The sequence below is a fragment of the Nicotiana tabacum genome, chromosome 19 (assembly GCF_000715075.1).
Source record: "Nicotiana tabacum cultivar K326 chromosome 19, ASM71507v2, whole genome shotgun sequence".
NCBI lineage: Eukaryota > Viridiplantae > Streptophyta > Magnoliopsida > Solanales > Solanaceae > Nicotiana > Nicotiana tabacum.
Genome location: NC_134098.1, coordinates 117,801,100 through 117,813,292, shown reverse-complemented (window position 1 = coordinate 117,813,292; position 12,193 = coordinate 117,801,100). Strand labels below are relative to the sequence as shown.

Genomic DNA, 12,193 nt, shown 5'->3' with positions numbered 1-12,193 from the left:
ATATTAGATTCGATTGGTTCAACCTTTAAAATTTTGAGTATTAAACCCGTTATATTTCAAAATTATGGGTTTATATATATCTGATATTTTTTCCAATTTAAATAAATTTTATACATAAATTTGTACTCTATAACGAAAGTGTTGGGTTCAGTTGAATCCGGACCCAAAAGGCTGGATCCGGCACACGTCCCAAACAGAGTGAAACCAAAGTACAGTACTCCCGTTAAATATATATAGAATGTTTATTTAATTTCAACTGCATAGGATACAAATCGAGAAGTACATGTATATCACAAGAATACAATGTACGTACGATTACGTACTTGGTAGATTGTGTAAGACATCTCCGTGGCATCTTTTATTACACCCAAAAAAAAAAGGAACGAAAACATACTTCACTTGTTATTTGCGTTTGACTGAGCTGGAGGACAAAGAACAGGCATCTCATGATCAAAACTAGGACCATTTCTTGTAAAATCTGCATAGCCTATTCCCCTACGTGTAGTAAGAAAAACACTGAAGAAAAAAGTGGAAAAAACTCCAGCAGCCAATGGAAAATTCTTGAACAAAGCTTTCATGTTAGGGCCAGCTTTAGGGCAATAGCAGTTTTGCACGTTAGCATCACTAAGAGCAAACATCAAGAGTGACACAATGGCATGAATAAAGTCCATTTTCTTGATATGGTAGTTTTCTAAATAAGTTTTCATGTGCTTTCTCGCTGGTTCATCACAGTTGAACACGTAGAGGCCTTTGCATATGGCGATTCCGTAGTACAAATTCCCGTTTTAGTAGAGGAAACTGTCGGTGAGGAGGAGAAAAAACAGGCGGCGGCGCAGAGGACGATGAGGATTCCGGTGAGGAACTTTTGAGTAAGAAAACAGGAGCCACCGTCTGAAAAAGATGGCATTAGAGTTTGGAAAGCAAGGACGGTTCCTGTTGGTAAAAGGTTTGATACACCAGCTAGGACTTTGTATTCATCTGATTAATGGCTAGTGTTGTTGTGTTAATTTGTGGGGATGATTGAGCCAGGGAAATTTTCTTCTTCTTCTTCTTTTGAAATTTGTCTTCTTTTTGTTTTGTTTTGTTTTGCTTTGTTTTGTTTTTGTTATGATTGGTGTATATGGTAGTCTTTTTATTAGGTATGATTGATAATGAACGCAGGAGAAAGTGATAGTTACGTAAGCATGCAGACGTCCAGAATATGATGATTTAAACAACAGATTTTAGTTAAAGAATCTTGAGATCTAATTTACATAAATCACAATTAATATGAGTTAATTATATTGAGTATAGACTATCACCAAATTAGATATTATAGATGGTGTCAATAAAAAAATCACTCCGTTTCAATTTAGATGATATACTTTCCTTATTAGTCCGTAAAAAAAAAGACACATTTCTACGACTAGAAAAAATTTAACTTTAAACTTCATTTTACTCATTTTACCCTTAATGAGAACCTTTTATAATTACACATATGTCATGGCCCCACAAAACTTTTACCCCTTGAGCTTTTAAGACTACAAATTTTAAAATTCTTTTTTTTCTTAAACTTCGTGTCGAGTCAAACTATCTCATCTAAATTGAAACGGGTACGCTATCGATTGAGACCACAATCAAAATTATTACTATAATTAAATAAAAAGCTGAAAAAAGAAAAATCACTACAATGGATACTTACCTCAAGCCCTCCAATTCCACCGGCTTCCCGTGCTAACGGTTTCATCATTATTTTCACTATTTTTTTCTCTCATGTTAATTGTGTCAGAATCCAAACTACGTTTATGTAACGCATTTCGAGTTTCGACTAATAGAAATTTCAACGGACCGTTCTCATTAAAGGCATAAATATTTCATCCACATCACCACATGCATATAATCTGTCAATATCGTTTACTACATATCCAGATGAAAAGGAAGATTCAATATTAAATTTTATCAACTTTGGTCAAGATCATGTTTTAGAGTTCAAGTTCAAACATATTGATTTTTTTTTAAGAAGCTCAAGATTGATTTCAAGAAACCAACATTCTTTCCTTCTTAAAGAAGAATTTATTGTTTCTTACAGGAAAAATTTTCTTGTTTCTTTTTCTTGATAGGTATAGACTTTCTTTATTGTATTTCTTTAGAATAAGAATTTTCCTTTTATTAGGATTTTTGTTTCTTTTTCTTGTAGAATAGGGATTTTTTTTTGTCTTCTTGAGCCGATGGTCTATCGAAAAAAACCTCTCTACTCCGCCGGGAAGAGGTAAGGTCTGCGTACACACTACGTATCCTCCCAGACACCACTTGTGAAATTTTACTAGGTTGTTGTTGGTTGTTATTGTTGTTGTTGTTGTTGTCGTCATCTTTAGCTATTTTATTTCCTCATTAGTCAACAAAGAAGAGACCTTAGGCCTATATAAAGGGTACTCATGCCTCGTAAAATACAATTCACGTTTTTTTATATTTGCAACAGAGTATTTTTCTTTATTTTGTCTTTTTTATCCTTGTTTTTGGTTCCAAGCAAAGTGGTGATACTCTTGATTTCAATTGCATGTGATGTTACTTTATCATGTTAATTTATTCCAAGTGATAAATTTAGGAACTTTTTAAGTTTTGATCATACAAGAAGACGTTTCTTGATCTAAATTCGTTCTTGATATCATAAAATCAAAACATTCCATGAACCGATGCAACACCAATATTTACTTATTTTGAACGAGTAACAAGTCTTTCTTATAATTCATATCGTTATCTTTCACCTCGTTTTTGAATCATCAGATTATGAGTCCTATATAAAACTTGAGATACATTATTTCTTAAAATCAACCCACAAATCTACTTTTTCGTTTCAAGATCTTAATCATCATCTGTTGATTTTTTATTAACTCGAAGAATCATATCATATCCTCGTATCTAAAACTGATATATCACATCAACTCAATACTTAAATTCTTATAAAAAAGCACTCGTAGTCGATTAATATTTTTATGTTGCTGAGAAGTTCATTTGTTAGGGTAGCTTGTGCTCAAACCAATTAATGCACTAAACCAAGATATATTTTTCTATGATGTTTTGAAGCACTATATTTATTACTATATCACTAATACTTGTGAACAAATTCCTAGGATTTAAGAAACAAAGAAATATACCAAGACATTAATGTATCGCATAGAACATACAATTCATGATTGGTTATGAAAGGAATTCATCGACAATTGTATTTCTTCCAAGGTGCGGCCTTTGGTCTCCGGAACCAGTTTCGCGACAAACATAATGGTCAAACCACATACTGCTGAAAATATGAAGAATGTTCCTGAAACACCAACAAAACAAAAGATAAATTCAGCAAAAAAGAAAAAAACATATCTCGATTATGCAATCGCTCTCTCTTTATAACCGAGAAATCCATGAGGACCAATTGGTGTGCAGTTAGAAACTCAGTAACAATGGATCCGACCCTCTATCATTTTCCACTTAGATAACAACCTTTTAGTTCGCGCAGCTAGCATTCGAACTCATGACATATATCTAAACCAAAGCCTTAATTAGGGGCGGTTCTTTATGCAGCCTTTAATTTCTTTTCACTTTCTGTTTTCGTCTGAGGGAGTCGGAGGAAGTGGATATTGATAGACAAGACCGTACCTTCAGAGCTCCATAGCATAAGAAAGTTGAACGAATATGAGACGATCCAAGAACCGAACCAGTTGACTACTGTCACTAGGCTTCCAGCTAAACCTTTGACATTAATTGGGAATATCTGAGATGCAAACAGTTAGCTTAAATTGTGTTTGATTTGTGCAATACCAACATTTATAATTAATGAGGTAACTTTTAGAGCAACAAACCTCTGACATAATCACCCACGGTATACCTCCCATGCCTAATGAGAAAGATCCAGTGAAGACCTGACATTAGTTTTCAAACAGATTTGATTCAGAAAATCCTCTCTTTAACTTCCTCTATATATGGATCAAAGTAAACCTTGAAAAGCACAATCTTGAAGATGTAGAACTAAAATCAAATGGAGAGTTGTCATAAAAGACCTATAATCTCTAAGAATCAATAATTAGCCAATAATAGAGCTGAATGGAAGCAAATTAAAGGATCCATATCGACGATACTAACTAGTTGGAACACTATGACTTTGTCTGGTTAGAGACCTCCCTGTCACCATATTTAGGGATAAACATAAAATTTAAAGAACTCCTAATTATTATCCAGTATTCAGATAAAATAAGCCTGAATAATGCAGAGTTGACATAGAGGTTCATATGCCTGGCCACAATATGTTAGGATTGAGGCGAAGTTGACTTATTTTGATTTAAAATAATATAATTAAGATATACGTATAGCACCAAGTAGGTTTTCAACATATGCAAATGATGTTATGTAAAGAAGGATCCAGTGCGATCACATAAGTTAATGAAATAGCATTACTTGCTAGTTTATTTCATAGTCAACCTCAACTACTTTGCAATTTGAGGCATAGTTGATTGAATGATTTGGAATAACGAAGATATTAAAAAATGCAGAGAATAGTTTTCTGGCAGATACAAATAGTGTTACATAAAGAAGTATCGAAGGTGATTGCATGAAAGGATGAAATTGCATTACCAGTATACCAACAAGTGCCAAAAAGGGGCTAGACTTCCAAAGTTGAAGATCCTGTGAACTACATTTTATCAGGAAATGATCAGACACAGAAAAAGAACTGAAAGATAAGAATTTTAAACGCAAAACCTGTAATAAGAATGACAATCCCACAAGGAAACAACCCAAGCATGTGCCTGCTGCAGATACCTGAAGAAAACCTTAAATAAGTGAAAGCTATTCATCATAGAGAAATATATACAGAACCAATAAAAAGAGTTCTAATAAAATATTTACCAACAGCAATGGACGCCTTCCTGATTTATCCATCAAGAGAACTCCTAAAACTTGCATTGGGATCTGCAGATTGCCCAAAATACTCAACTCTGATAAAGCGGACTAATAATTGATTTAGCGCGTTAAGATAATTAACCTGTACAACCACCATTGCAATTGATCCAATCCGACCGGAAAAACCTGATATATTTTGTATTAACATAATCAAATTTATTTATTTTTTTATTAATAAGAAACTAATGAAACGCTAAGTATAGGAACATTACATACCAGCTGACTCAAAAATAGAACTTGCATAATATGCAATAGCATTGACCCCTCCAAATTGTTGCAATACCATTAAGCCCACTCCAACCTGAATCGATAGGTAAGGATAACATTTTTATTGATCAGAGAAGATAAAAGATCAATTGTTCAGTAAGAGAAAAATAAAGGTTGCCATACAATAAGAGAATGTGCATATTTCTTTTGGAATAAATCAATCATCTTAGCCTCGGAGAGTTTTTGAATGGTTTCTGTATAATCCTGCAAGTCAAGATAGGATACAAATTATTATTTATCTTTCCAGTCATACACAATATTGTAAAGGAAGTTAAAATAAAATAAATAAATATATATATGTTTTTACTCATGGCAAGTCCGGAACTTACTTTTATTTCAGTAGCTTCTTTGGATATATTGGCATCCTTCCCTCTAAGGCGCTGGAGAGAAGCTTCACATTCTTTCCACTTGCCAGCCTTAGCCTGTTGACAAAAACATAGGCAACTAGATTTATAATAATTGAATTAGTCCTATTTAAGATAGATTAACTTCATTTGCTTGTAAATGAAATGCAACTTCTATCACAGAGAAACTGCAAGCTCATTTCTGAATACATCAGAATCTATATTTGAAAATACTTGGACTAGGTTTTATAATCTTACCAGCCATCTAGGAGACTCTGGTATGAAAAATAGACCCGACAGCTGTATTATACATGGAATAGTTCCTGAAATTATGTCATATTTCGGATAAAAAATATATGTTTGAAGCAAAAGGCTTTTAAAGGGAAAAGGAAAGAAAAACAATTTACCAATCAGAGCAAGTAGGCGCCAGTTGATGATTACTCCAATTACATACATAAGTGATACTCCACAGCATATCATTAGCTGAAACATCAGAACTCAGAAGCATCCAAGCTCAGTTGCCAGAAATCGAAAATGAAAACTAAAATTGATGGATTACCTGATTAACTGTTGTGAATGCGCCTCGGAGATTCTTAGGTGTTATTTCCGCTATATACACAGGAACCTATATGTAGAAAACAACAGCTGAGTCTTTTACAATATAAGATATGTCAATTTATTCTATAAACACACAACGTATTTACCACGTATGAAATAATGCCAACTCCATACCCCATCAACAACCTCCCAATATCAAGCCATAAAGCATTCTGTTGACAATCAAAACAATAGGAAAGTAAAGATAATTTAGAGGAGGAAATGACAACATCAAGGTGGAAATATATAAGGATAAGATGAATACCCTTCCAAAAATGATTGCAAGCCACCCTACAAGACAAAACATCTCGGAGAAGCCCAATGCCTGCATTATTACACAAAACAAAGGATTGTAAATGAAAGGTTGATGTCCTGTTTAAATTTTTAATATGCTCAGATTTTTAACCAACACTTACACCTCTCCGGGCAAAGAGATCTGCTAGTTTTCCACTCATTACAGCACCTATCATTGCTCCAATTGTCCATATTGAACCAAATACAGAGTACTGGAATGGTAACGATTTAAAAAATTAGATTAAAGATTCTCGCAGGAGAGAGTACAACAAATCTTATGGCCTTATCAAATTCTTTACTCCATGTGAAATGAATACTTCTTTACTGACTTGAATCACGAGGACAATTGGTTTTCGATAATGTTTGGACTGACCTCTGCCACTGAGAGACCTAGCTCCTCTATTATCCCAGTCTGAGCAGGTGAAGAAAATCCCACCTGCATTGGAACGAAACATTAGTTTAGTTTTGGATAAAACCTGGTTATATGAAACGACCAATAAGTCATAAGGACTCCACTTACCAAGTTGTGCGAATCATAATGGTTGTGCCCCTCTAGTAAAAATTATATGTCTTCGTATTTTGTTTTTAAAATTTTTTTGTTAAAGCTTTAATATGTTGTTGATCATCATCCAAGTTTAGTGACGATGACTAGTACTTACATATCAATGAGGATTGAAGGGTTTAATCATCAAGCATGTAGATTTGATCGTGAAATTACGTTGCTTCTTTAAATTTCGACCTTTACATACAAAAAATCAAAAATCTAGACACGTCCATGTATCATGTAGGTAGAGACGGATAGAGCAATATGGGTTCAACAAATCCCATTAAGCTTGAATTGTAGATCCACCTCCGCATGTAATCTTGTAACTGAACCCACTAGACACAACATTAACATTTTGTTATATTGTGGAATATTTAAAAAGAAAACTTAAAAACTAAAAAAAAAATTGTTAAAACCGTACAATTTTTTCTTGGTTATCTAAATTAATCGTGTCTATTTGTCAATGTTGTTATATTACTAATGTCAGTGACTCAACTGGAGGTGCTTTCTAATGCTGCGATTTGGATGATGATTGGTTGTACTTTTTGTGTCCTAGATCCTTTTTGTTTTTCTGCCCCTAGATTTTGTTCGGGGGTTAATTATGCACCCCTGAAGTGTTTGACTATCACAGCACATGGCTGTGGAGTTTTAAAAGTACAAGAAATTACCTTGATTAAGGTTTCTAGTTTCTCTCATGTCCGTTTTAAAGTAGCCATTCAATTGTATTTTGGCCCTTCTATTATTCAGCAAAGCACATAGAACCTCCATCTTTTTAGTATGTTTCTTTTGGTTAAATTATCGACTATTAAAATCACCCCCCCCCCCCCCAAAACAAACACCATCCAAGCCGGTGGGGGGTATAGCAGCTGCTATGGCACTTCCACAGTACGTCCTACCAAAAAGTTGATACTAAAATCAAATCTATATTACCGTTTTCTTCCACTTTTTTAAAGTTAATTGACTTTAATTAATCCAAAGTCCAAACTATAAAGAGAAGCAAAGGTACAACGAAAAATGAACTTACAGCAGAACCAAAAACAAAGGAGCCGGAGACGGCAACCAAGGTGCTGAATACGACGGCGGCTGTGGGCGGTGCCGGAGTATCTTCATGGTTAGAAAGCAAACGATCAGTTATTGTAAATCCGTCTTCTATTCTTTCCCTATCCATTTAACCTTATAACTGAAGTTGCTCAAGATATGTGTTCATCTTGACAGACACATAGGAAAGATGAAGAAGAAATAACGTTGAATAAGACAAGTTAGTTGTTTATTTTAAAACATCAACATCACGTGCTATCGTCCAAGATTTGCAAAGTCAGCAATAGGCTGCTCTGATGTGCACCTAATCTGCTTTATTCTGATAAATAGGACTATGAGTTTCGTCACACCAAACTTAGAATCGGATCCAGGATTTGAAAGTTACGGGTGTCACCATGTTATGCATACAATATATATGTCAGTAGCTACAAAGACAAATTAGGAATAATGGGTTGGTTCGGTTAGTTTTTAGTTAATTGGATATGTCTTTCATTCACAAAGCAAATAAGTTCGATTTTAGTTTAAATTTTTAACTCTTAATTTAAACACATTCTAAATAAAAATACAAAAGAAAAATAACATTTCATGAAAGCCTTCAATATAAATACTTGCTTAAAGAGTACTTTAACTACACTATATTCTTTGTTTGACTAGATTAATTTACTTGTATTATTCTTTGTTTATTTTTTCATCTTAATTGATGAGTTATATGACAATTATTTTCAAAGAAAAACCTTCAACATTCAACCTAGATATTCAACTCAAAACGACTATCAATCAAGCCATTTAATTTTTTTTAAAACCCAATTGAAGATATTGCTCAAATTATATTCCAATATATAAATTAATATCATTTCATTAAAAATAAAGAAATTATATTCTATTTAAAATTAATTAAAATTACTTATAGAAAATAATTATTTATAAAGTAAGGTATAATGATAGAAACAAAATGAGGACTGAAAGTTAAAAAAATGAAGAAGAGAGACTTAGCAAGTAATAAAAGGAGGGAAAGAACCGAAAAAGAAGGAAAAGAGGTGAGGCCCTAGGGTTCAATTGAAAATAAAAGAAATCTTATAAAGTAAGGTATAATGATAAAAACAAAATGAGGACTGAAAGTTAAAAAAATGAAGAAGAGAGACTTAGCAAGTAATAAAAGGAGGAAAACAACCGAAAAGGAAGAAAAAGAGGTGAGGCCCTAGGGTTCAATTGAAAATAAAAGAAATCTTAATAAGTAGAAAAAAGAAAAAATCAAAGAGCTGCTCCAACAGGGAATCGAACTTGTATTCATGAGGCCAAGAAAAGCCTTCAAAGGGAAAGTTGAACCAATGGCACCCGCTTTCACTTTGTGACTTTTGGTACACTCTATCCATTTATACGTTTCTTCACAGAGATATTATGTACATAATAAGAATTTTAGCGAAGCGAGCGGGTGCCGTGGTACCCCTAACTCACAAGGTAGATCCGCCCCTGACCACATTGTATTTTGAAAAGAATATAAATCACTTGCTTATGGTTTGGTTTATCATGTTTATGTGAAAATAGATCAGGATAGAAATTTGGGGGCAAAAAAGATCAAGGTATAGCAAGAACAAATATTCTCTACATCTCAAAATTTTAACGTGTTTGCTATTTTTTTTCTATTTGTTTTTTCTTTTCTTTTCTCCCCTTTTGAGCAAGTAGGTAGGGTCTAATTAGAGTTTAATTTAAAAAGCCACTTCGAACTTCTTAAGAAACTGACATTTTGACCATATAGCATAAAAGTGACGATTTTTTGTTTTTATTTAAAAAAAAAAAATCTTTGATGCACGTGGTATAAGAGAATGAATATGTCCTAGAGTGGTCGTAGATTTCCGGAATATGTCCGTATTTTATATATACTAGTCTCTTTGCGCACGTGTATTAATATCCTTTTTCACAGAATATATACTAACAAAAATAGCTAATGCACACATATTCCAAAATTATTTTGTTTAAATATAATTATAAATATAAATACACCAAAAGATAGCATTCTCGCATAATCTTGAGACCTTTTATGAGTAAAGTCAATGACATAGCCAATTTTATATTTATTCTTCTAGACATCATACTGTCAATTAAATTTTTGTATATCCTTCTTTTAACATTTGATTGCTCCAATAGACAATATCAGAAGTATCATTTGTTGATCAACTTTATCTTTTCAATATCCATTAATCATTACAAATGTATCTTGGCATAGTTGTCTTCTCAAAAGTTGATAGCCATTTTTTAGAATTGTCAACCCACACTTTTAAATGTCAATATTAAAAATAAAAAGTAAGGAACGATAGTTAAAGTTTGTTGGGAAGAAGAAACCAGAAACCATATCCTAATTCTAACAATCTGTGGAGATTTACTTAGAGATAGAGAAGAAGGGTAAAGAAGAAAGTGAAGAATGTCGTGCATATTATGTGTATGTGATTAGGATATAGGGGGCATAATTAATGGGTTAGGGGACATAAATTAATGGGGTTAGTAAGATGATTATAATATAAGGAGACATAGGTTAGTGAGTTAGTGTGGGAGAAATACATATATATGTTAAGTGTATAATATATACATGTACAAAGCTCAATGTAAAGAACACACGAGAGATTGGTTCTTCAAATCAGATTTTTTTTCTCTCAATTTCGTACATGGTATCAGAGCAATAAGCTCGATCCAACAGTCCAACCATCAAATCAATTTACATCAGATTCATCATCATAATCAATAACCTAAAATGTCTGAAACAACCATCACGTATACTGGTAATACGAGCAATGATGCAAAACCAGTCAGCTATGATGTCAATCACCCTTATCATCTCAACAACTCTGATTCACTTGAAATGACTCTAGTCAACACTATGTTTGATGGAAGAGGATACCCAGGGTGGAGGAGATCTATTCTCCTGTCTTTGTCAGCCAAGAAGAAACTTGATTTCATCAATGGAGCATGTCTATCTCCAAATCTGAAATCTCCAGACCATGAACAATGGAGTTGTGTGAATGATATGGTCATCTCTTGGATCCTAAATGCTCTCTCAAAGGATATTGCAGACAGTGTGATATACTCCAAAACTGCAAAAGAACTTTGGGACAGCTTGGAGTAGAGATTTGGGAGATCAAATGGAGCCAAGCTTTATCATCTGCAGAAGGAGTTATCAGGTTTAGTACAGGAAAACAGTGATATTGCAGCATACTTCACTAAGCTCAAATGACTGTGGGATGAATTAGATGGTTTAAATGTTATCATATGTTGCTCATGTGTTTGTGTTTGTGAAGGAAAGGCAAAGTTGACTAAGTCTCTTGAGGATCAGAGATTGATCCAATTCCTAATAGGATTAAATGACATCTATGCACAAGCAAGAGAAAATATCCTCATGATGAACCCTTTGCCTAGCATAGATGTTGCTTATTCACTTCTCTTGCAAGATGAAAATCAAAGAGAAGTTTAGGCAAATGCACATTTTAATTCTGATTCAGTATCATTCATGGCAGCTGGAGAGGCCAAGCAGCCTAATGCACAACTTCTAACTGATTTTGCAGCTTTTATGATCACATGTCAAGGGAAGAATTATCAGAAATTTAGAAGCCAAACACAAAGAGGAGCAGCCATATCACCCAAATATAACAACTCAGGGCAAAAGTTTGTTAAACTTCAGCAAAGATTTAAAGGGAAAAAGAAGTACAATTCAAATGTGCCTTGTACTTATTGTGGAAAAACAGGACATATACAAGAGGATTTCTATAGAATTATTGGATTTCGAGAAGATTTTGATTTCACCAATCACAAAGGTCATCAGACTCAAATTAAAGGAAATGCAGTCCTAACACATGAGGAACGTGAGAATTTAGCAGGACAAAGCACTGAGCTCAACAACAGTAATTTTGGACAGCAACTCAGTAAGGAACAAATTGCAGAAATGATGTACATATATAAGCAGGCAAAGTTAGTACATGCAGGAAATACATGAATCAATGCTAATGCAGTTGCTGGTACTATTCTAAAATACTTAGGTTCAGTGTTTACTAGTCTAAAATTAGACACCTGGATCATTGATTCAGGTGCCTCAGAGCATATGCGTTTTGATCCTAATTCTTTCATGTTTCTAACTCCACTTCATGTACCTTTGAATATTAGTTTACCTAACTCTTTCAAGGTGATTGCTACGCAT

General features: G+C 33.6%; 3 protein-coding genes across 5 annotated transcripts; 1 reads left to right on the top strand and 2 right to left on the bottom strand.

The window, feature by feature from the left end:
• Positions 1 to 261: 261 nt before the first annotated feature.
• Positions 262 to 1,729, bottom strand: LOC142173680 (protein DMP10-like). The gene is given in 3 exon segments (XM_075239300.1): positions 262 to 808; positions 811 to 978; positions 1,678 to 1,729. Coding segments are annotated over 3 exon segments (633 nt in total). The 3' UTR covers positions 262 to 395.
• Positions 1,730 to 3,042: 1,313 nt separating this feature from the next.
• LOC107785971 (sugar transporter ERD6-like 5) lies at positions 3,043 to 8,212 on the bottom strand. Of its 3 annotated transcripts, none has more exons than XR_012702917.1 (18): positions 7,997 to 8,212; positions 6,802 to 6,864; positions 6,551 to 6,640; positions 6,400 to 6,459; positions 6,242 to 6,307; positions 6,097 to 6,162; positions 5,945 to 6,020; positions 5,796 to 5,860; positions 5,523 to 5,615; positions 5,317 to 5,397; positions 5,143 to 5,227; positions 5,009 to 5,052; positions 4,873 to 4,935; positions 4,726 to 4,785; positions 4,600 to 4,657; positions 3,831 to 3,890; positions 3,628 to 3,742; positions 3,043 to 3,298 (listed from the first exon to the last, which is right to left on the bottom strand). XR_012702917.1 is itself a non-coding variant. In XM_016607407.2 (18 exons), exons 1-18 carry the CDS (start codon positions 8,138 to 8,140, stop codon positions 3,168 to 3,170), a joined length of 1,413 nt encoding a protein of 470 aa, XP_016462893.1. In that variant the 5' UTR covers positions 8,141 to 8,211; the 3' UTR covers positions 3,043 to 3,167. The 3 variants fall into 3 exon arrangements, 2 of the variants coding, with proteins under 2 accessions (XP_016462893.1, XP_016462894.1); XM_016607407.2 differs by having other exon boundaries at positions 4,600 to 4,650; positions 7,997 to 8,211; XM_016607408.2 differs by lacking the exon at positions 7,997 to 8,212 and having other exon boundaries at positions 4,600 to 4,650; positions 6,758 to 6,858.
• A 2,544-nt stretch (positions 8,213 to 10,756) lies between these two features.
• Positions 10,757 to 11,473, top strand: LOC142173679 (uncharacterized). The gene is made up of 2 exons (XM_075239299.1): positions 10,757 to 11,078; positions 11,301 to 11,473. The coding sequence occupies exons 1-2, from the start codon at positions 10,757 to 10,759 to the stop codon at positions 11,471 to 11,473; spliced, it is 495 nt and encodes a 164-aa protein (XP_075095400.1).
• The last annotated feature ends 720 nt before the right edge of the window (positions 11,474 to 12,193 follow it).